This window comes from Tiliqua scincoides, chromosome 9 (assembly GCF_035046505.1).
Source record: "Tiliqua scincoides isolate rTilSci1 chromosome 9, rTilSci1.hap2, whole genome shotgun sequence".
In the NCBI taxonomy this organism is placed as follows: domain Eukaryota; kingdom Metazoa; phylum Chordata; class Lepidosauria; order Squamata; family Scincidae; genus Tiliqua; species Tiliqua scincoides.
The window spans coordinates 22,014,855-22,038,084 of NC_089829.1; the positions used below are offsets into that span (position 1 = coordinate 22,014,855).

General features: G+C 52.4%; 2 protein-coding genes across 3 annotated transcripts in view; one reads left to right on the forward strand and one right to left on the reverse strand.

Moving 5' to 3' along the window:
• ZFHX3 (zinc finger homeobox 3) overlaps positions 1 to 3,629 on the reverse strand; it is a 127,220-nt gene extending 123,591 nt beyond the window's left edge. Inside the window, exon 1 of the mRNA XM_066636879.1 lies at positions 3,545 to 3,629. The gene's annotated coding sequence lies outside the window, so the exon portion shown is untranslated. The remainder of the gene's footprint in view (positions 1 to 3,544) is intronic.
• A 713-nt stretch (positions 3,630 to 4,342) lies between these two features.
• Positions 4,343 to 21,441, forward strand: LOC136660384 (uncharacterized). Of its 2 annotated transcripts, none has more exons than XM_066637524.1 (3): positions 4,343 to 4,961; positions 7,131 to 7,212; positions 18,905 to 21,441. In XM_066637524.1, exons 1-3 carry the CDS (start codon positions 4,350 to 4,352, stop codon positions 18,934 to 18,936), a joined length of 726 nt encoding a protein of 241 aa, XP_066493621.1. In that variant the 5' UTR covers positions 4,343 to 4,349; the 3' UTR covers positions 18,937 to 21,441. The 2 variants fall into 2 exon arrangements, with proteins under 2 accessions (XP_066493621.1, XP_066493622.1); XM_066637525.1 differs by lacking the exon at positions 18,905 to 21,441 and adding an exon at positions 13,794 to 15,712.
• The last annotated feature ends 1,789 nt before the right edge of the window (positions 21,442 to 23,230 follow it).

Below are 23,230 nucleotides of genomic sequence, written 5' to 3' on the forward strand. Positions count from 1 at the left end.
CTTCTCCCTTCACAACAGAAAGGTGCAGGATGAATATGAAACAGACCTCGTAAGGCAGGCAGGGAGCAAGAGAGACCAAATACCACAAAACAGGAAGATAAAGTACAGCCCATTACATTTGCTAGATGGGTCTGTCTTTGTTTTGTTTCATTAGCAAAATGCTGCATTTTTTTCAGAATGCACCCAAAACAATACAGTTGCCCAAGAGGTGCCTTGAACAGCTTCATTCAGGCCCGGAGGATGCAAGCAAGAGGGGCTCCTGAAACATCCACGATGAGGCTCTGGCTGAATCAAGGCTGCTGAGGAAAGAGGAGGAATCTCCAGGTCCCTCCGTCACGGACAAATTGTTCTGTCTTCCACAACAGTTACATGGGCGACATTAAAAAAAAATTAAATCAGAGGTTTGAGTTTTCCCTCCCAAATTGTTTTTGTAACAAAAGTAGTTATTGGTGCAATCTGCAGTTAGCTACTGCATGAGAAATGCTTCTCTAAAGCTGGTGCGGCTGCCTAGTTTCATTTCCAGAGCCACTCTCAAACCGGCCGACTTGGGATTCGAATGGTGGGGGGAGAATTACAGCTGCAAAGCAAACACTGTCCAGCCCATCCAAATCACGTTAAGGCACAGTCCCAGTTCATGCCTTCACAACCCAACACATGCCTTGATAAAACAGATAGCCTGGGAACGGGGCCGAACCCGCCTGGAGACGGGGCTGCGGCTGCCGCTTGGAATCCATGCCAGTCGCCTCCTTCAACTCAAAGGCCACCAAATCTCAGAGAACACAGAGGCAGAGGCACCCCTGAAAAGCCTGAAGAAAAGTCTGCCTGGCCCAAGATGCTTCCTGCTCCTTGTGCACCAATAATAGCCCTGGGGAGGCTTCTTTGGCATTGCTGAAAAGCACCTTTGCTCAGTTCCCTCAGAACAAAAGGCCTAGGCTGTGGAAGGTGACGACCCGACCCAGGGTTTTCCCCTCCAGTCAGGTGTCAAGGCCACTTCATTTCCCCCTCTGCTCATTTGCAGAAGGGCTGAGCAAACTTCTTCATGGCTCTCCCTTGCACACGGAGCACTTTCAAGGCAGCAACACAAAGCAGCCCACTCAGGCACAGGCGCAAAGCCGCTCCCCCTCCCCGCGTGCCTTTTCTTGCCAACAGAGAGGCCTGCTTCCCGGCCGAGAACAGTCGACCAGCCCACTGCTCTCCAAATAAAGTCAACTGGCCAAAAGGGCAGGAGAGGCAAACACAGCACTCTCCCACTTTACGTTCAGTTGCAAACAAGGAGCAGAAAGGAGCAGGGCTTCAGAAGGGAGTCCTGAAACACTTTCAGTCTTCTCACAGCAGGCGCCTCACTAATGCTGGCCCCAGATTTGCAAGTGAATTGAAGTTGTCATTAGAACTTGAGGGGGGGTGTGGGGAGAGGGATGGAGAAGGGAACTAAAGAAGCGAAACAGACTCGGCCTGACGGGTGCAGAACTGGGGCCTGTGTCCGCAGAGAGAGGGAAAGGCCTCCTTCAGCCGCCCAGCCTTTGACCAGGACATGCCCTGCTGCTGCACGGTCACTTGCCTCCCCCCACAGGATCCAGTCGAAAACTTGGGGAGGCACAAGTCCTCAAAGAGGAAAGGAAATGACATCAGCAAGCTGGAGGACCTGTTTGGAAAAGACCAAAACAGCACTCACTTTGACAGCTTTTCCACACACAAAAACCCTTGAGAAAGGCCATTGACCATGGGCTGCCACCACGCAGTGTCTAAGCAAACGCCAATCACAAGCGCCACCAGCACGCAAGTGGGCCAAGTGGAATGGGCTCGCTTTCCTGCAGCCTGCCTGCCACTCAGAACAGAAACCCCAAGCTCGGAGATCCACTACAGAGAGAACCAGGCACCAGTGGTTAGTGGTGAATTTTTAATGCCCTGAAATATTTGGTTGCAAATAATTAGAGAAGCTGGAACGGGCAACCACGGAAGGCCACAGCCAGTCGGCAGGAGCAAGCAGAAATGGGGCACTGCCAATCCCAGCGGGAGCCAAGCCCCACAAGCAGGCCTGCCCGAAGAGGACGCAACATGAAATCCCGGCTCCTTCACACAATGGTCCTTGGGACAAAGGGGACTACGGGCCACTGAAGCCCACTCCTGCCATAAGCAGGGCTGGTCCCGGAACAGCTGCCCACCCACCTCCGGGAAAACGTGTGTTGATGCAGGACAGGCATGCGAGTACACCCGTGCCAACGCACCAATTTAAAACACAGAGAGCACATCTGCGAGGAGGAGAAGGCCGGCAGAATTTCCCATCTCCATGAAGACTGCCAACGACTCAGGAGCCTCCGCTGCTCCTCCCGGGTACAACGAAGACTGTAAATCTATAACCACTGCAATGATTTAGCGATTAAAAACATGATAACACATTGTGTAACTGAAAACCACAGCCAGCCCGCCCGCCCGCCAACACTCCTCGGAGACACACAACCCAAATGAGAGAATGTGTTGCTCGCAGCCATCTCTGGGAAGGTTCGCGGCGGGCGAGGGCTGGGGGCAGAGGGAGGCTCACACCACCGGCAGACAGGCACGCTTGAGAGGTCGCGGCGATACGAGCAGCCTGCCCGCCCCGTCTCTACGCACACTCCAGGTGGGAAGACGGGGAGCCGAACCTGCCCTGCTCAAGCTCCACGCGGGGGGGGGGGGCGCACCCCCTTCCTGCAGCAAACCGAAAGCAGAAGCGGGCACCTTCCTCCGGGCGAGGCGCGGGGCCTTCGAGCCCCTTCCGCGCCGCACCCCGCCTTCCAACTCCGGCCGACCCCCGACCGGGCAGGGAGTCCCCGCAGCCGGCGGCGGTCACTTCGCAGGACCCAAAGCGCAGCTCCGGCACCGCCCGCCATGCGGGACGCTCTCTCTCCGCAGAGCACGGCTCCGAGGAGGCGCCCCGGCCGGCGGCTGGACTCCAGGAGCAACCCTTCCCGGGCGGATGGCGGGGTCCGGCGCCACCACCGCTCCAAGGGCCGAGGCAGGGGGACTGGGCCGAGGGCGCTGCGGGCGGCATGTCAGCAGGCGGCGTGCCCGGGCAGCGCCTCCGGAGCGGGGGGCAGGCAGGTGCTGGCCCCCGGGAAGCCCGGCGAGGCGGCGGAGCGCGGGCATCGCAGCCATTTCCCGGCCACCCTCTTCGCTGCCCTATCGATTATGCAGATAGGTCGATCAATCTGCCCTTTGCCGAGCCGGTGCCGAGCGAGGCACGCCTGCCTGCCTGCCTGGCTAACTGCGCGGGCGAGGCGAGGCAGCACAGTCCGGGCGCAGCAGCCAAGAGGGCGCTCCCCGGCCGGCCCGGCCCGTTGCACTGACTCCCCTCCGCGCCTCGCCTCGCCGCGGATCCGGCGCCCGGCCCGGGCAGCGCCGCCTCCGCCTCCTGGTGGGGCGCCTGTCCTGCCTCGCTCCGAGGCACCTGCGAGCCGACCGAGCGACACAAAGTTTGCCGGGGGCCCCGATCCGGGCGGGGGCCGGGCCGGGCCAGCCCCATGCAAAGCAGCAGCCGCCCGGGCGGGGCGGCAAAGTTGCCACTTACGCGGCTGGCGGCGGCGTCCTCCCTCTTTCTTCTTCCTCCTCCTCCTCCTCCTCCGGCTCCGGCGAGGCGGCTAATCCCGGGAGGCGGCGGCGGAGCTACTGATCCCATGAAGGCTGCGGGAGCGGCGCGCTCCGAGGAGGAGCCCGGGGCGGCGGCGACGGCGACGGCGGCGGCTGGAGCAGCAGCGGCGGCGGGACGAGGCGGGGACGAAGGGGGTGGCCGGAGCCGGGCGGGAGCCGCTTCCACTTACGGCGCCGCCGCCGCTGCCGCCGCTGCCCAGCAGCAGAGGCAGCAGCAGCATCGTCGTTGGGGAGCGGCGGCGGCGGCGCCCCCCGGAGCGGCGGGCGAGGGAGCGGGCGCGGGGCTGGCGGGGCGGCCGGAGCAGGAAGCGCCCGCGCTCAGATCTGCTGATTGGGGAGAAAAAAACTCTTTGGATCTTTATTCTGCTAATTAGTTTCCTGCAAAAAATGGCTGATTAGTGCAGTGCGCATGTGCCTCATTACCCAGGCACGACGGGAAGGGCTAATTAGCCACCTTCTGGATCAATAAGATTCAGCCCAGGCGGCGGCGGGGGAGGGCGCGCAGCCAGCGGGAGGAGAGCGGAGCGGGAGGAGGCGAGGCGAGGCAGGGCGGGCAGGCGGGGACGGGGGGAGCCGGAGACAGGCAGGTACGAGGGGAGGGGGCGCAGCGGCGGCGGCGCACGCAAGCGGGCGGGGAGGGGGAGCCGGGCTGCCCGCCCCCCTCCCCCGCCACATTCCAGCGGGCGCTGCCGCCGCCCCTCGCCTCTTTCCCCTCCCCCCGCGGGATGGGCGGTGGGAAGTTGCCGAGAAAAGTTGGGACTCGGCGGAAGGAGTCTGCGCGGCCGCGGCCCCGATCCTCGTCCACTCCCGGCCAAGGCGGTAGCAGTGGCGGCTGCATTCCCTCCTCTCCACGCTTCCGCGTCCTTCCCGGCCGGAGCTCCGATGGCGCGCCCCCTGCGAACGGAGGGAGACTGGGGGGAGTTCTGCTCGGACGAGGAGCCTGGCGCCGCTCCAGCTGCAGTCCCATCCCCGCTTTGCTGGGAGTGAGCCCCATTGACCAAGATGGAGATGGGTCTGAGCAGATATGCCAAGGCGGGGGTTGTGTCTCGCCCTGTGGCCGGCCCTGCGCTCTCGGGACCTCGCTGCCTGCCTGCCTGCCTGCTGGCTTCCGCCGCCGGGTGGTTGCAGTGGCTCCGGCTTGTGCAGCAACGTGTCGGCGTTCAAGCCGAGCCCGGACCGGGCTGGCCCCGCCGCCAAGGGCGCTCCCCGGCGTGAGGCCGCGGCAAGAAGTCCTCCTCCTTGGGCCGGATCGAGACCCGGCGGTCGCGACTGAACGGATCTCTCGCAGACGCCTGCTGGCCCCGCAACGCCTCTGCGCGGGGTTCGCTGCCTTCTCGGTAAGATGGGGGACGGGGGACCGGCCTGGCATTCTCGGACTCCAGCCGGACCTCCGGAACCGTAAGCAGAGCGCACTAGTTTTTCCCCAGAAGCCGCCACGGAGCCGGGTTCTCCCTGGAAGGCGGCGGCGGCGGGGGGGGGTCACCCCCCTGTCTGCTCTGATGTGTGCCCGCTGCGGTCTTTCCGCCCTCTGGGCCGCTGGCAAACACCTACCGAGGCCGGTAACTGACATAGTCCGAGCACCCCGTTTCTGAACGCCCGGACCCCCGACCCCCCCCCCCGCATGGTCGCGCCGCGGTGGGAGCTGGCGCTTGGCTCTCCATAGGCAGGCAGGGACAGGGTTAAGTGGTAAGCAAAGAGGGGGTGTTCCTTCCACCACCACCCCTTCGGAAGACCGGCCTTGGCGCTGGGGCCAGGCCCTGGGGGAGGCTGCTGGCTGGGCAGTCTGCCCAGAGCCTGCAGGAGGTGTGGGTCTGGGCTTGCAGGTGGGCGGCTGAAGGGAATTGGAGCCTGCTTCTCAGCAGGCTTGAAGGAGGGGGGCTTCAAGGGCCCTGGAGTAGGACAGAACCTGCTCCCCCATCACTGTTGGTGCCCGACATGCCCAGTGGGCTGGTGGAGCAAATTTTTCTCCCAGTTGGGCTGGTACTGTAAGTGCCAAATGGATGAGTTTTTTGGGGGGGCTTGCTAGAAGGGGCCCACTGACTCCAAGGTGCACATAGGAGGGAAAAGGGTTTCAGAGCTGGAGCTCTTGAAATCCACCCTGTCAGGCTTGAGGAACTTGTAAGAAGCCTCCTGGTGGAATTGGGAACTCCTGTGCTAGGGGGCCTGGCAGCGCTGCTGTCTGGCTCTGCTGAAGAGTAAATGGAACATCAGTTGGGGGGTTCAGCATATTTGAGGTCCTTTTTTTGACAGAAGTGCTGTGACACTGAAAGGACATTGTGTGGGGTGGCTTTCTGCTGATTTGGGGCCTGTGGTCACTCTTCTGAAGAGGTGGGAGAACCCATGGCAGCCCCCGAATTGTAAATGGGTTGTGCAGAAAGACCTACAGATGTGATGCTGTTGGTCTGGAGAAGTGGGGTTTATTTCCCTTCTCCTTGCTGGTTTGTTCAGCTGGGGTAGGGGGGTCTGATGCCAGAAGATGGACCTGACTTGGGGCATGGTAGGGTTCCGCTGCCTCCAGGTTTATGAGGTGGAGCCTCAGTATTTCTTCAGAAATCTTGCTCGATTTCTGTTCTGACTCTTTGAAAGGCAGCACGGGGTATGTGTGGCTGCATGACTTGTTACAGATTTCAGGGGTCTGCTGTAGGAATGTTAGTTGCCTTAGGAGTAGGGCCGGCCAGCAGTCTGGGACTTCTATGGCCTGTACAGTTCATACAGGGGATGTGGAGCAGGGAGATGGAAACAAGAGTCCCCCTCTCCTCAGCTCCTTTGCAATGGAAATGTGCAATCAGCCCTCCTGACTCCTGGTGTTTTCTCAGCAATTCTTCTGCTAATTTTGCTGCACAATCTGCAAATGTCCTGATTGTATTTTGATTTCGGAAGTTTCTTGTCTAAACCAAACCAACTTTACAGCCTGAGGAGGAAAGAGAAATGGTTGCAGAGAGAGAGAGAGAGAGAGAGAGAGAGAGAGAGAGAGAGAGAGAGAGAGAGAGCTGGGGCATAGTGCTGACAGTTCACCATCAAAAAGCTTTGATGGCTGATGCCTGCTTGGCCAGCAAGTCAAAACAGCAACCATTGGCTGGGAGACAGAAATGCCGCCAGGATCAGATGCTGAAATGGGAAGCCAGAGAGCCCCTGAGTGGCAAAGCAGCTCTGGCAGGAGGCAGGCTGTCTCTGAAGGGAGCAGGATCCTGAAGAGGGGCTGCCTTCCTGGGCTTGTGGGGGCTGAGTAGAAGGCCGGCCGGCAGGCCTTTAGGAGGGATGGAGCCGATCTGAGCCTAGGCCGCTGCTCTCTCTGGGCTCGGCAAGGCTTTTCTGAAGTGTCTCTTTTTGCATTTTATTCTCTTTTTGAAAAGGGCACACAAGTTGACCTTCCCCTTTGGTATGAGGAGATGTGCCTGAGCGAAGGAGGTGCTTGCCTTGTTCAGAAGGCCGGGAGCCAGTCTCCTTTGTCAGTGGCAGTGGAGAGGTCTAATGTGCCTGCTCTTGTATTTGTTACTGTCTTGCAGCGTACAAATACAGCCTGCAGGACGTTGGTACAATGGAAGTCTGTTTTAGCTGCTGGCAAGGAGCTAGGAGTAGAAGCCTCAGGTAAATTCCTTTAAAGTTTTTGACATTGGGGGTTCTGGCTGCTTTGCACAACTGCGACTGGTCCAGGGTGGGGGTTGCCTGATGACTGTTCTTGTTGGCTTTGGATTTGTGCTACTAAATGCAGTTGCATCCAAGAGGAAGTCTTTGTAAACGAACAGTGCAATGTCTTGCGTTGTATGGAAAAATGGTTAACAGCTAAATAAAAGTGACATTTAAAGGTAAGCGTCGTATGGACTATAATTTCAAGGTGTTGAAGTCTTTTCCTCGCAGATATGTCCAAAGTAGGAGCATTTAGGTGGTGCTGAAGAAGCCTCCTTCATGACCTTAAACAGGAGGCCGCCTGGTCTCTGTTCTGAAGTTTCTAGGCATGGGGGGGGGGGGTTCTTTCACGTGGAGCCCTGGTTCCTTGGAGGTAGGGCCTCCCTGACACTCAACCACTGACCTGACAGGCAGCTGCCCAGCTTCATCACACCAGACAAGACAGCTTTTGGCCAGGAAGAACTTCTCAGTTTTTCCAAGACTTGCTTTTCCACACAGATGTTCCCTTTTCCACACGTTTTGTGGTCTCCTTTTGTGGTGCGCCTTATTTTGAAAACTCAGTTGAAGAGGTCCTACAGTGGGGAGTTTTTTTTTCTTGCAACCGATGTGTGTATGTGCCACCCAGCCTTGAGAAAATAAAAACCAGTCTTGGAGAAATGGGGTTAACTCTTGCATGAGTAAAGAATGTATATTCTGGGCATCCCTATGTTGGAGGTGGGCTACAGAAGAGGATCAAATTCTGATTCCAGTTGATCAGAGGAAGTACTTTCAGGCCTGTACAGAAACAGGGCGATTCTGACCCTGCCCCCTCCCCAGCTTTCCAGACAGCCCTTTTTTTTAACAGAATCTTGTGTCCATATTGGGTATCTTTCTGTCTGTCCTTCTGTAATTTTGCAGATGATGGGGGGAGGCAAGTAGGCCTGTGCTAAACGAACATCTTGCAGTTGCTTCCAGCAGGGGCGAGATTAGCCTGTGGTTCTCAGCTCTTGTATAGGTTGCATTTGCTGAAAGACGAGATGAACTGGCCGGTTGTAGAGGGGTGAGGAGCTGTGCTTGGACTGCTTTTTGCAGCAGCTGTTTCCCTGCGGCACTGCCTGTCAGCATAGGTGAGGAGCCCAGCCTGGCAACTGGATGTGACTACCAATCTGGGCTAATTCTCCTATCAAACCTCCGCCCCACAACCGAGTCTGCTCAGTCCTGCCCTTGCAGCATTACAGAGGTGCAATGAGCAGATCAGAGCTGCTGCTGTCCCCTGCGCTGGTGCATGTAGCACAGTGTCTGCTGCTGGGCAAGGGAGAGGGTGTGGGCTAGCTTGGGTGCTCTCAAGGTGGCCAGAGGTCTGCTGCCACCTGCCCAGATTCTTCTCTCCACAGAAAGGAGAAGTTGTCGTTCATCGTGACAATGCTTAAGCTGGAACACTTGACCATTCAGCTGGCTTTCTTCCTGGAAGTGCTCATAGCAGCTGGCTTTGTATTTGTGTCCATCCCTCTTCGCTAGCAATTCATGCAGGGGGCCTTTGGTGTGTAGTGCTGCCTGCACAAGAAGCTACAAGGCTGGCTTTTTTGGGTATGGGGAGGCAAGCATGTGTGCACGCACATACTGGCATATACAGGTACATTCTGTGGCATGACTGCTCAGGGGTTTGACACTGCAATCCTGTCCACACTTTCCTGGGAGTAAGCCTCATTGACTATAATGAGACTTACTTCTGAGTAGAAATGCATAGGATTGGGCTCTGAGTCAGCCTGGTATTTGGGTCCTTTGGCTGGTTTTAACCTGTTCCCTTCTAGAGGCACCTTACTTCTTGCCAACAGTGATGGGAAAATTCCCAAGGCCTTGTGTGACTGCAAGAGGCAGAGCAGAGTCCTCCATCCCACCCTCTGGACCACTTTGCCAGTGTGCAGATCTGCAGCTTGTCCCTTGAACCTCTCTCACGGATGTCCACAAAGAGCAAGTGCATGAGTGTATTTCTTCACTGAAAGATGAGGAACCATTTTCCTGAGAGCAGATCCAGCAAAGCCTAGACCTCCTCTCAGGCAGGTGCTGATAGGGACCTGGACAGCAGACCTGAAAGGAGTTCAATTCTAGCAGAAGTCTTCACATTTGTGTTTATGCCACCCTTGTTTAGATCAGAAGTTTCCAGGGGACCTTACTATGCCACGTGGTAAAAAGTGATGCAAATGGTAGGCTACAGAAGCCTCTCCCAGGCACTCTGGCAGCTTCTAGGTGCTGCCTGCAAGGCTGTGGCAGGTTCATCGGCTAAAGCCCTTTCCAGGGAGCATCAAAGGAAAGTGTTGCCTCGTGGTTGCACCTCCCCTCCCACCAGTGGAGGATCTGCAGTGCCTCTCAGATGGGGGCAGAAGGCTGCTGAAGAACAACCCAGAAAGGAAGAGGAGGATGGTGAGCAGTGAGAGACATAGAAGAGCAAGCGGTGTGTGAAAGCTAAGAGTGACCAGGCTGGGACAGCTGGCAAGGTGCTTGCTGACAGGTCATGCAGTGACTGCGGTCTTGGCATGCCATAAGTGAGAGATACTGTGAACAGGGAGGCGCCATTTAACTGCCATGCATTTGACAGACTATCTTATAGGTGGGGTGCTGCCTGCATCTTGCACAGTTCGTTTGTGCTGGATCAGCTATTTCATTTGGTAGCCCACAAACAGAAATCCTGACCCAAAAGCCCAGGTGTGGACCTATTTGTAGGTCTTCGACACTGACATGCTCTGTCTGACCTCCTTTATGGAACATTGCAGGGAAAATAGTCAGTAGCTCAGTTTACATTTCTTAGTGGAAGAAGCAGCCTCAGAGGGGAGTCTGGTGTCACTCTTAGAGACACTCTGGGGCAGCATCATCTCCTCCCACCATGCCGGCCTGATGCTCCTTGTGCAGCCTCACCCTCTTGAAAAGAAGGCACCAATGCTGGGCTCGATGGAAACTGTCCACTGGGCTCTGCCCTTGCGCAGGTATTCTAGGCCAAGAACTGAGGGACTCGGCAGCCAGCACCACAGCAAGGGTGAGGCGAGAATAGAATTTTGTTCAAGTTTCTGTCAGGCCAGGCTGGGGGCGGAGGAGTTGGGGAGCACACTGAGGAATGTACCACCACAGGCCTGCATAGGCCATCATTTGGTTTGTGCTTCATGAAGTGGAATCAGGGTGCTGGGTCAGGTAGGGGAACTGGAGGGTGCCTCTTGCGCATGTCTGGAGGGCAGTGAGAAAAAGCAGCTGCTCCAGAAGGCTGATGCAGGGCCTGGTCTAGACAGCGGCACTGCTCCCAGCCATGGCTGTGCTGTCAGAGGTGGGGCCTTGGAGGCCACCCTCCTGTCCTGGAGTTCAGAGAGGGAGAGTCTGTTCTGAGCCCTGACTTCAGCTGCTTCTTAAGTTCGTTGAGCAGCTCCTGGCTCTCTCGCTCTCTCTCTTCCCCCCACCCTGCTGAGCCTGCATGAGTAAGCATGTGCCGGGGCGAGGGGATTGGCTGAGCCTCACAGGGAGGTTTGCTGAGAGGCTTGTTCTGGCGGGGCTGCTGACCAGGCCGTCCAATTGCATAATGCTTCACTCCTGCACAGCAATTTGCTCCAGTGAGGAGTCGGGCCTACTGGAGGCTTCCGGCAACAAAGGAGGGAGCCAGTGGCTGTCTGGGCCCACTAGAGGCTGGGCATTGGCCCTCCCAGGAATGAAAACAAACTTCCCTGCAACAGGATGTCCAGGAGCAGGCAAGAGGGAGGCATCGCTCTCTGGGGCTGTTGCTGCAGGGAGGAAAGGGGGTACAGAAATGCCAGCTCTCACATGGTCCTCATTCCTGCTCACGTTGGCTGTGCTCACTATCTAGTGTCGCACTTCAGCTCTGTGTGTTGGGGAAAGGAGAGGGGGTTGTGTTTGCTTGCACGGAGGGGAAGCAAAAAATGACCAAGTAAAAGACTGCGATCTCAGTGCTCTGCACTCCGTCAAGGTATGTTCTGGAAAGCGCCTTGTTCCAACCACACAGGAAATCTGCCATGCAGAAAGGAAGACTGGAAAGGGGCAGGGGCTTGTGGTGGTCTCCCAGGAGCCACAGCCCCCTGCCTCCCAGCAGCAGCATCAGGGGGCCCTGGAAAGACTCTGACAAGGGGCAAGGAGAAGGTGGTGGCGGCAAAGGGCACTTTAAAGAGCAAGCTATTGTTCAGGGCTTCTGGGCTCAGCATTGTGAACCTTCATGGTGGGGGGGAGGGCCAGGAAAATGTGCTTCTAGCCAGCAGCCAATATTTGCTCCCCCCAAGCTCCCCCAACTGGAAACCGACTTGTTCTCCTGCCCAGGGCTGCTGCTGCTGTTGCTGCCGCCACTGCCACCTTCCAGTACAGGGCCCTGGCCATCTCTTGCACCCTGGTCATACATGCTGCCTGTGTGCTTGCTGTGGACTTGCTGCGTTTCCCCAGAACGCCAATTCCCCAAAATGCAGAACGCCTTTTGCACCAGGCTCCAGATGGACATTTTTGGTGAAATGAGAAGTGGTGAGGGGTGGTGTCCTTCCTAGGGCTTCTCCTTAGGCCTACAGCATTTAGTTTGTGGTCTGTTTTAGACTCAACTTCATAGTGACTAGTGGTCTGGCTTCCTTTCCTTCCATGTGCACACATAGGCAGCAAGTCTCTCCTCCCCCCCCCCCAAGGTAAGGCTTCTCTGGCATCTATTAAGATATATGTTGGGAGATCCAGGCACCACCCTGTTCATCCTCAAACAGGCTTGCAGGGCATTGAGCAAAGCCTAATGCAGCCTGGGAAGGCTCTGGCCTTGTGCTGTTTTCCATCTGCAGTGTGCTTGGGAGAGCTGGGGACCCCGGCAGCCCTAAAGGCCTAGAAACTCTTGCAGGTGTGGAATAAGGAAGGGGCCTCACAGACCTGGAGCCCATGCTTCAAAGAGTCCCTGATCCTGTGCATTGCATGGCAGACCTTGCAGCTTGAGCTTGCATTATTCTCTCAGGCCCACAGCCAAAACATGTCCTTTAAAGGAGGTGTTGAATAAAGACAGGAGCCTTTTGCTGTTTGTTTTTCTCTGGGAAGGTGCCTTGGAGAAACAGCCTGCTAGGGAGGAGAGTCTGCTGATTGAAGCTTACTGGATGCTTAACAAGGACCAAAGGAGGGTTCATAAATTCTTGGGGGAAAAGGCATCAGCCCATTAGGAAGTTCATTAAGTCTCCATCAGGCAGGTGTGAGCTGGTTGCCCTGATGCTTTTGGGAGGGGGTGGGAGTCCACTGGTCAGGTGTTGGCACTGAAAGGATCCCTGAGACTTGCCCGGAGCAACCCCTGTCCTCTTCTTCCTCCATGCCTCAGGCAGGTAGTGCTGCCCTCCCAAGTTGAGCAAGTAGGGGGCAGAAGGAAGAGGATTTGACTTTATTTGCAAAGTCAGGCTTTGTTTCTCCCAGCATTGATGAGGCAGAAATGTAATCAGGTTGTACTGTGACAGGCCTGCCTGGTGACTTCTCTTCATCAGCTTTTTGCGGGGGAAGGCAGCGGAAATGCCTGGCTGAGAGGAGTAGCTGCATCCCAGTGGCCTCCAAGGAAAATGAGGAAGCTAGGTAGGAATAGTGTCAGGAAGAAGAGTTCTGCAGCTGCTGGGACCCCTGGGTATGAAAGTAACAAAAGGATCGGGGCTTCCTGGAACAAGGAGCAAAACTGCCTGGCTGGAAAACTTCAGATCCAGGAGAGTACCAGGTCCTCAGAAGGGGGAGGCCGTGCTGGCTCTGATGCCCTGGCAAGAGTTGGGGGGCAGGGGACTGCTCAACTACCCATTTTGTGACCAGAGCACAGGCAGAAGCCTCTGCAGAGGGTATCCACCCTGGCAGGGAGGACAGATGTGATGGTGGCTTCCCCTTTGAACTGTGTTGAGCTAGTCAGCAAACCTGTGCTTGTGTGAACGTGCTAGCCTGGACTTGGCTCCTCTGGCTGTCAAGAATGGAGCACTAGGGAGTTCACTTTCACCTGAATGACTGGTGGTTTCAAAGTTTGGGAGCCAGGACAGGGCTTTGTGCCTGGCCCCTGGATTCTGGCACCTGCTCCAGCCGACTCCTATGAGGAGGAGTATTCATGTCAGCCAAGTGGTGCCTTCTAGCTCCATATGAGTCAGAAGCTTTTTCAAAGAGACTGACTGAGGGACTGGTTTCCTTATGACTTTTTCCTGCTGCCCTTCTACAGAAGCGTTTGGGGCAGTGGGGATACAACAGGCCAATAACAAATTCAGCAGGATGTAATAAAAACGAAGCCAAATGTGGTCCCTACCTGTGGGTGACCCTCAGTGACCTGCAGGTCCTCTTAGGACTTGTCCTGTTCATGTGTCTTGGAGGTGGGAGGGGGGCACACAGGCCCAGAGTTGCTAAGTGGGCATGAAGGGTTTGCTCCTGCAAGGTGGCTCTTTGGTGAATCTTCTCCGGAGGAATTTTTCAGCCCTGTAGTGGCTTCAAAGCATCTTTTGGTTCTGGTGAAGGCTAGTTAATCAAAGGTGAAGAACGCGCTTCTGCATCTGATTGTCCAGCTGACAGGTGAAGCACATTCTCAGGGGGATTGCACATCTCTCCAGGCAGGTCCTTGGTGTGAACCGTCCCATCCTAGAAGGAGAAGAGAAGCAAAGTTGACTACTTGGAGAGACACATTTGTGTGAAGAATCAATTCCCAGGCTGCCTGTGCTACCATACCCATTTGCCTCTGCCCTAAGTGACTCTTGTCCATGCATTTCAGCCCAGAATGATGATACCATGGCACCATTCTGCTTCCACCTGTCTTGTATATCCACGTTATAGGTCTGCTGAGCCTCTGATTAGCCAAGGAAGAACTGCTCAAAACAAGAGTACAGGAATACTGCCATACTGTGTCCTAGAACTGTCTTGTTACAAAATTCTCTGGCCCCAAGGGGAAAAAGGCCAAACTCCATCATGCTGCTCAGAAAAGCCCCACCACCCACACTCTGCTTCAGCCAATGAAAGCTTTTGTCAAGTTCTGGTGAGCGCTGCAACAAGAGCAACGGGACTAGTGGCTGGCTCTGAGGCAACACTTCAGGAAAGGAAAAGGCAGGCCAGGCCAGACCATGCGTCCCACCTAGCTTGCCCTCCATCACCTTCCACTGCTGGCAAAAAGGAGGAGGAGTGTTGGCAGAGGTGATCGGTTGTGCAGCAGGTTCTATGCTGGGAAGGGTGGTGGCATGGGCTGCATCACCACATGGTCATCCGTGCCGTACTACTCTGCAGCACCTGGTTTTCCCGGAACACAGCCCCAGTGCGAGAGGCAGCATTACTGTGTCCCCATGGTACACCCACCTCTGAAATATCATATAATGGGGGCTGGAAAGGCAAATGCTTCCCTCGTGCAATATCCAGGGAGAATATTTTGATTCTTCAAAAATTATGCAGTGCTTTCGGCTGCTGAGGTTCTCATCTACTACAACAGCTTCCTTCTGTCACTGGTGAGGCACAAAATATGCTTGCTTGGTTTTAGGTTCCTCTTTGCATGTTCTTATGTTGTTGTGCCCCATCAATATTTTCTCCCTGGGTATGTATGTATGTACTTTAAAAGATTTTTATCCTGCTTTTCCAAAGCTCAAAGCAGTGTATAATATAATAAAACATAATTTAAAATAACTAAAAACAAAATATAAAATACAATAATGCTAACATTAAAACCAACTAACAGTATATTAAACAGCAGATTAAAATAGCCCATAGCAGCATTTGATATTTATTTATTGAACTGTTTTATATCCCACTTTTCCTTCTGCATCGAAGGTGGCGCTGCCCAAGAGCCCACCTGTCCTGCCGCACTGACTATTCTGGCTTCAGCACGTCTCCTTCACACATCTGCTGGAGCATCTCAGTCTGGAGTCCCAGTTCCTGACTTGGGATTCTCAATCGTCCTCTAAGCAGCAGATTCAGCATCAGTGCTTTGGAATTCTGCTTCGGGCAGGCCCTGATTTGGACAAATAGCCACAAGAGCCCATCCCATGGAGATTCCCTGGAGAGAGCTCTAAGCTGCAGGTCTTGCCTGAATGCAAGCAGGGATGGGTTCTAGGCTTCTCTCCATCTCTGCTGTGGGATGGTCCTTATGAGTTCATGGGCAAAGTTCTGGCTGGGTTAATAAAGCATATTGAGCCAATAACCTTCTATGTTAGCACTCATGATATTCATAACTTAATGTATTGCTCCTGAAACATTAGCCTGTCGACAAATGGCACCATGCCACGGAATCCTTAGTGCTGACCACCTTTCAGTAAAATGAGTGTATTGTTAAGGCAGGCATAAATCATTCATGGGTATAGCCTTTTTGTCAAACTATACATGCAAATAAGCAGTAAGTTGAGTAATTTATTTACCTTTTGGAGATTATTTTTATGATTTTATTATCGTGTGCTATGATTCATAGACACTGGCCAAATGCCATTTGTGGGCTCACTTTGCCTTTCCAGTGTTTTACTGCTGTTCTGCTTGTCATCTTCAGACAAGATGGAACCAGGCACAAAAAAAACCAACCTTGTGCTTGTAGTAATACTGTGCATTACTGGTATAGTTTCTGGGTGTGCAGGAACTGTGGTCATGTGGGAGTTGCTGCAACACATTTTCCTTTGTTGCTATGTTCAGAAAATTCCTCTTTTGCACAAGATTGGGATACCTGTGCTACTTAGAGCAATGCAACATTCCAGAAGAAGACCCACATGAAAGCCTGCAGTGCAGCCATATAGGTTATCATTCCCACAATCTCAAGACTGAGGGTAGCTTTTTGGAAGAGTGCAGTGCTGTGCTTGCTACTTAGACCATTCACCACTCTGATGCTCTTAGTAGCATGTGGGTGGGGTGGAATGGGTGCCCACTCTCATGTTTCCTGCATTTTGTCCATCTCTGACAAAAACAACTTGATATTTATAGTTTTTGGCAGTGTGCTTGTGTGCATGTCCCTTCACAGACTGACTGCATTTCCAGGCCCATCTTGCTGATACTAGTGGACTTGTCAGTTTATGAGACGGCCGATACAGACTACCACCAGCCTCGAGAAGTGACACAAGCAAGACACTTGAAGGATGAGCAAAGCCAGGCCCTGCAAAGCTGGAGGGCATCTAAAGCAAAGGGGATGGGGCTGGAGGGGAGGGAAGCGCGGCAAGAGCTGGCTCACTGTCAGCTGCAGCAGGGCCTTGGCCTGGCCATTCAAGGGACTCCTCTGGAGTCATCAGTCAGGGTGACTCTTCTCAGTCACAATCACATGCAGTGAGGCACCTGGTGGGAAAGTTATCTCTGTGGGCCACTTGGCTTTTCACAACCTTTTACGAGTGGAAAACATTTTGCTATGGTTGTCTGTAAAGAGGTGCCTCGGTTACCTTCTTGTTAAAAACTGGGAGTGCAAAGGGGGGGGAACAGCATTCTGGGATGAAGGAGGTCATGCCCCCTTGTGCTCAGGGGCATTCTAGACTTTTTCATTGATCATGGTATGCCTGCAGCTGTGCTTTTCCTCCTAGCCCTTATTTGTTTGTTTAGAATATTTACAGTTGGTTGCCTCTTACCTGAGGGTTAGTCTCTGGGAGTAAGGGGAAATAAGGGCATAAGGGGGAAACTGTACATAGTCAGAGCTACCATAAATCTGAAAAACAGGTACTATCTCTTTAATGGCACTATGAGAGATGACTGGGAAGAGCAGATTCATCTTCCCATCTCACACTTACTCTGAAGCACACAATGGAATAACTGGGCACTATTTAACCTCTTGTTTTCCTGTCCTTTGTTGTTGCTGCTAAATGCATATATTTGAATGTGCACAAGTATAACACAAGAAAATGTGACTGTATATCCTGCCTTTCATCATACAGACACAATGTCCACAGCATCTCACAATTGTGAGCAAAATATAGCAAAATATAAAACATCAACAAAAATTTAAAAAGAAATCAACAGTTAAAAGGGACATTATGGCAGTGGAGAAATGCACAGTTAAAGCCACTGCAGATTAGCTGGTTCAGAAGTGTCTGCCATCAAGGATGGGGCCAGGTGAACCTCTTCAGGGAGGGAGTGCCAAAGTCTGGGTGCAACTGCAGAGATGACATGCTTGCCAACAGGCTGGTGTGCTTATGGAGCAGGCCTGTTTCTGTGAGCTAAGGAGTGCAAGTAGGTGTAGTGCGGCCAGCCAGTTCCACAAGCCAAGTGGAGCATGTTCAGACAGCTGAGAAGGTTCAAGGGGAGGCTTAGTGAGATCTGACCAGGCTCCATTCAGATGAAAGTCCAGCCACCTCCCCCCCCCTCCCCAGTCTTATTTGAACAGGCCAGTGGTGCTTTGTTTTACATGTGGGCAGATATTCACTGGGAACCAACAAGGGAAACAGTGGAACAAGACAAGGCCAAGTGTGCCTGCTGCTAGAGGTGGGGCCCTTTCTCACAGACAGCTGCACATTTGCCCCAATTTTGTGCTCAGCAGGGAACTGTTGAGTGGACCTGATGAGGGGGTCACACAGACAGTTGATGCTTTGAGGTGCATTTGACATGTCTTAGGGGCACACCCAAGAAATGTCACCTGTGCAGTGGCCTGATGCCCAGCAGCCTTCCCAAAGCAGCAGCTGCCAGTTGATGCTCAGCAGCACACATGACACAGCTAGTAGTGTTGCCCTGTGGGAGTACCGAGGCTCAGATGAAGAGTGGAAAGGACCAAGCTGCCAACCACAAGGTGGCTGAACTTGTTTCCAGCTGGCCTGCAGGGTGAAGGTCTCTGGGGCTGGGTCCCAGGAAAAGCCTCTCTGTGCTTGAGCCCTCAGGAGAGACAAGGCTGGGCTGGCTTGGCCTGGCCTGGCCTGGCCCGGCCCGGTAGAAGACAGCTTCACAGCCTGCTTTTTCGAAGGGGCCACAGAGTAGGGGGGTGCTTCCCCAAGGCTCTTTGGCAGCCTCCCCACACTGTGTGTGCTGCAGGGCCCAGAAGCCAAAGCAGTTGCAACTCTCATGGCTGTAGCTACAAGACTGGCAGGGCTAAGGTTACCAAATTGCTCTCTGGAGGTCTTATTACTGGCTGATTAGCCTCTTTGGGGAGCTGCACCAACGCTGCTGCAATCATAAATACTCCCTTCATGGAGAATTCAGTAACCAGCTCAGCTGCCCTGCAGCCCTCGGCCCTTGCCTGGAAAAGGCAATGTGTGCATGTGAGAATTGCTTCCTCTTCTGGGCTGGGGACTCTGGAGGTAGGTGGGCAGCAGCTTGGCATGGATGTCACATTTGTCTTTTTTGTATGTCTAACTTTTCAGCCCTGGAAGCGAGACCTGCAACAACCTGGGGGAAATGGGCATGAAATGGAGACAGGTGGCACTTGGCCAGACTCGCATGGCATGGCTGTGCACTGGCCTCAACCAGCTTCATGCTGCAGCTTTTGCATGTTTGCTGAGCTGCCAGTCACAACAGGGCTACTCCAGAGGCAGGCACTGTATGTCTGGGGTGAGCAAAACAACTGCAAGAGGTATGAGACTCCCCACAGCACCACTGGCTTGCACTTCAGTGTGGCAAAAGCCCCCACTAGTTCACTGCAAAGGCAATCATCTGCCCTGATGGCTTCTGACACCGTTGGGATCCCAGTTGTGTTTCAGAAACGAGAGGGAAGGAAGCACTGGCCTCACAGAATCTGAAGCCAGGCCAAGTTGTTCCAAAGTTGTTTCTGATTGTTGGCTTCTCTCTGAAACAGGGCGTGGGCCTCCTTTGAATCCACGGCAATAAATTAGCCTGAAGTCATCTCAAGTCCTTGCCTCAAAGAACCAGCTACCTGTTGGAAGAGAGGCCTGATCGATGCAAACTAAAGCAGCCGTGCGTGAGCGGTTACACAGTGGTTAGTATTGATCCAAGCTAAAGGCTGCCGATAGGAATGTAGAGGGAACTGACAAGCGGAGAGGAGGAAAGGAGGAAACAGCCTTCGCTGGTGGCAGCTGTACAGGGGAAAGCCGATAAAAAGTCAATTCCACTTAAGCGAACAGCTGCTAACTAAATATTTTGGGAACAGAGCCTCCCGTCTCTTCCAGAAGTGAGACATCAAGAAGGAACGGGGCATCGACAGGTGAGCTCACAGAAGCACTTGTTGTGACCAATGGTCTGCAGAGAGCAGGATCAGATTTGCTACCATTGGTATCATTGCTGTGAAGGGAGGGGGGAGGAAGGGCATCCAGGCAAAGGTTCAGGGACTTTGCAACTGGCCTCTGGGACAAAGGGCCACAAAGCTGTTCAGATGCCCCCTTGGACCTGGCCTGTGTGAGAGCAGTGGACTTTCAGGGGAGGAGAGGGTTTTCCTCTGCCAAACAGGTGGTGGGGGCCAATTTCCACTAGACCAACCACACAGTTCACCATTACTATCAATGCCAAAAGAACTGCCAAGGACAGTTTACAAGCAATCTGCAATTTCCAGTTGTTTCAGGCTTCTGAATTCTTCAGTCAGTGTCTCATTTTTGTTAATCATTCCCACTTTCTATTCTTAAAATAAAAAGAAGCAGCAAAAGCTTCTTTGAAATTTTCAGAAAACCAACTGTTTGAATTGCACTGGCACAATGCTTTTCTTGTGTTCTTTTAAGCTCCTTAAGAGACAGGCCTTGTTACATTTCCTCCTACAAATGAACTCTGCTCTTTTCAGAAGAAATATTTGTTTTCTCTTCCCATCCATACATGCATGCGTGGACAGATAGATTGCCACCATTGTCCACTTTGGACTTCACTTGCTGCATCTGATGAACTGGATGGTCATTCAATTCCTTTGCAATAAATGACACCCAAAGCTTTTGCTGCTTGGAGGCTTGCTTGACTGCCCCTCTTGAAGGTAAACAGGAGGATAAAGGAAAGGCTTCCTTCCTGTCCTGGTTCTGCTACAATGCTTGCATTTTGGGGGCACTGTGACTGGTGTTGTTTCTTGAGTAAATACTCAAGTATGAGAAAGACTGAAGCTGATGCCCATTTGGTGAGCAGACTTGTCAGCCTCCTGTAGAAATGCTTCATGGCCCAAACCTGTGAGCCTTTCACAACACTGTGTTTCCTGTTGTGATGGAACCAACAGCACGCAGCTGCCCGTAAGCTGTGCTGCCTAAGCTGCACCGACCCCAGTAAGTGGGCAGTAGGGGGTGCATCATGCGCAGAGAGGGGTGGATCCCAGTGGCAGTGACTTACACTGGCATCCTATCCCCTCCTTTCCCAGTCCATCCCATCCCTCGGACTTACCTTGAACTACATAGCTGGCATGGGTCCAAGGAGACCCACGGGCAGTCAGGAGATCTACATAGTGGCAAATAAAATATGCTTCTGGTCACACACCCCCAACCATAGCTTGCAGCTGCGCTCTGTTGACATGATTGCATGTTTCAGTGTGGCTCAGTCAGGGATATGATTGGGCGTTAATTTGCTCAGGGAAGTTTGTCTCCTCACAATGTACTGTTTAGTCTGAAATGGTTTTAAAGATAATACAATTTACTGCTTTTTCAATATTTTAAAATTTTTGTCTTTGGTTTATGAATGAAGAATAATAAACCACATAAAAATCTATCATGTAAAATCTGAGATACAACTAATATGAAATGTAAGGAGAAATGGAATGGAGATCCTGAAGTACATATTACAGAATTACAATGGGAGAAAAATAGTAATATAATCAGTTACTGACACACGTTCTGGAGAAAATAATTTCCAGGTGTTACACAAATGGTCTTATGCAACACTCCAGTAAAGCAGCAAGAAATTGTCCCGACGACTCATAACCAACATGTCTTGAATACCAGGAACTGTGAAACCCATACAGTGGAAGTGCAGTAGAATAAACACACTTTGGAGAGAAATTGCTGGTGCTACCCAATATCTAATAGGTTATGAAATTCCCTTCTGGTCATCTGTTTTTCTGCTGAACGATCCAAATGCACATGTCAGAGTTTTGTGCTGGTCGTTAGATGCTAATTTTATTATTACAGCAAGAATAATGATTGCTAGATTTTGGCAACAAGACTCTGCCCCTGCAGTTGAGATTTGTTTTAGAAAATACTGGCAGGCCATGTTAATGTACATGATAACTTAAATGTCTGTGTGAAAAGAAATGTTTGCAGGCATAAAGTTTATTGAGGCCTGGATTTCTTTATACGATTTTGGAATCACAGAATGCTGGCTGATGTAGTTGGAACATTTTACTTTAACATATGTATGCTTTTCCCTCCTCTTTAATTTTTTTTCTATTTTTCTTAAATGGATATTTCTATACATTCAGCAGTAATGTTTATTGAATTTTAATTAATAAAATTAGTTCTAAAAACCACAGCATGATTTTTTTCCCATTCACAATACTGATAAACAAGAGTTAAATGTTCTCTCTCCCACTTTGACTGGTATCCCACCTAAAGAGTTCCTCAAATTCCTCTATTAATGCAGGAATGAGCATGAATGGAGAAAATAACATTTCATTTTAGGGCAGAGGAAATGAGGGCACATTTATTCGGAACAAAATAGGAAACCTCATTACTCTTTCAAGATGATACAAGTGTATATGACTAAGGGCCCAATCCTATCCAACTTTCCAGCACCGGTGCAGCTGCAATGCAGCCCCGAGGTAAGGAAACAAATGTTCCCATACCTTGAAGATGCCTTTGTGACTGCCTCCCCAACATAGGAAGCAATGCATACCCCATTGGCACAGCAGCACCGGCACTGGAAAATTGGATAGAATTGGGCCCTTAGGCTGCAATCCTAACCACACTGTCCTGACAGTAAGCCCCATTGAACAAAATAGAACTTACTTCTGAGTAGACCTGGTTAGGATTGTGCCCTTAGTAAGTGTTTCAGGGGAAGTGGCAGCATGTTTGCTGCAGCATGGATAACATTAAATGTTTTTTATTGAAAAACAGTGGGCTAATACATTATGACAATGCCCCTTATCTACATCATACCATTTCTGATCAGATTTGGGTAAACTGACACCCTTGTTCTATGTCAGAACAAAGTGCTTATTTATGGCTATCGTCTACTTAATGATGTCATTTTCTGCTTAATGATGTCACTTCCGGCCCTCGGCAGGCACCATAAATGCTAACTTTGGCCCTCTCTATGAAGCGAGTTTGACATCTCCGCTCTTGTTCAGAACCAGCCTTCCGCATTTTTATTGGGGTTCTCACCCTATCCTCTCTCTTCAGTCTACCTAACGTGTCAGTTAGCTGTATGTTCTAGCCAGTCTGTGCAGGTTAAAAAAAAAGTGCACACTAAACAAGCAAAGCCCTCCTCCAGAAAAATGCAACTCTTGAGCAATACTGAGCGGGAAATGCTAAGAAAAAGCAGCAGGAAAGCCAACCGAAAAGAGAATACAGAAAGCACCTGCTCTGCCTATAAGGTATCCATGTTTTCCTCCCTCTGTCTCCTGGGGTCATCCAGTTTCAATGATTTTTATATTAAATGAACACTTCCAGGAAGAGATTTTCCCAAGGATGCTCAGGAGAACGATGGCACTGCACGGTGGTCACACTGTTCTGCTCACTCATAGATCACTCGCTTCAGCATTTGCATTTACTCAAAAATAAAAACCAGCCAAGAGGGCACCTGCTCTGCTGTCAGCCAGTCTCTACCCTGCTCCACCCCTTACCTGTCTACCCATTCCTTTGTGGCCCAAAGTCTTTCCTTCCTGATGCAATCTATTCTGACCTAGAGAAAAGGCTCTGAACATTTCAAAATACTTAAAAGGCTGTCAGAAAGAAAAGGGAGAAAGACAAATAGCTGATTAGGTGCCCAGGACTCACAACAATGGCCATGAATGACAAAGGAGTCCATCAAAATTCAAAATGATAATAACTGCAAAGGAAGGGTGGCATTAGCTGCCTTGCTGGATCAGAGCAAGAGCTGTCTGCTCCAGCAGCCTGCTGGGTGCCTCAAAAGGATACTCACAAGTAGGGGATGGAGGGGATGACCTTCTCCCCCCACTTGTCCACATAGACCAAGAGAGGCAGGTGGGGATGGGGGCTCCGCATCAGAAGACAAAGAGGGGAACTGGGAAAAGAGGACAGTTCCT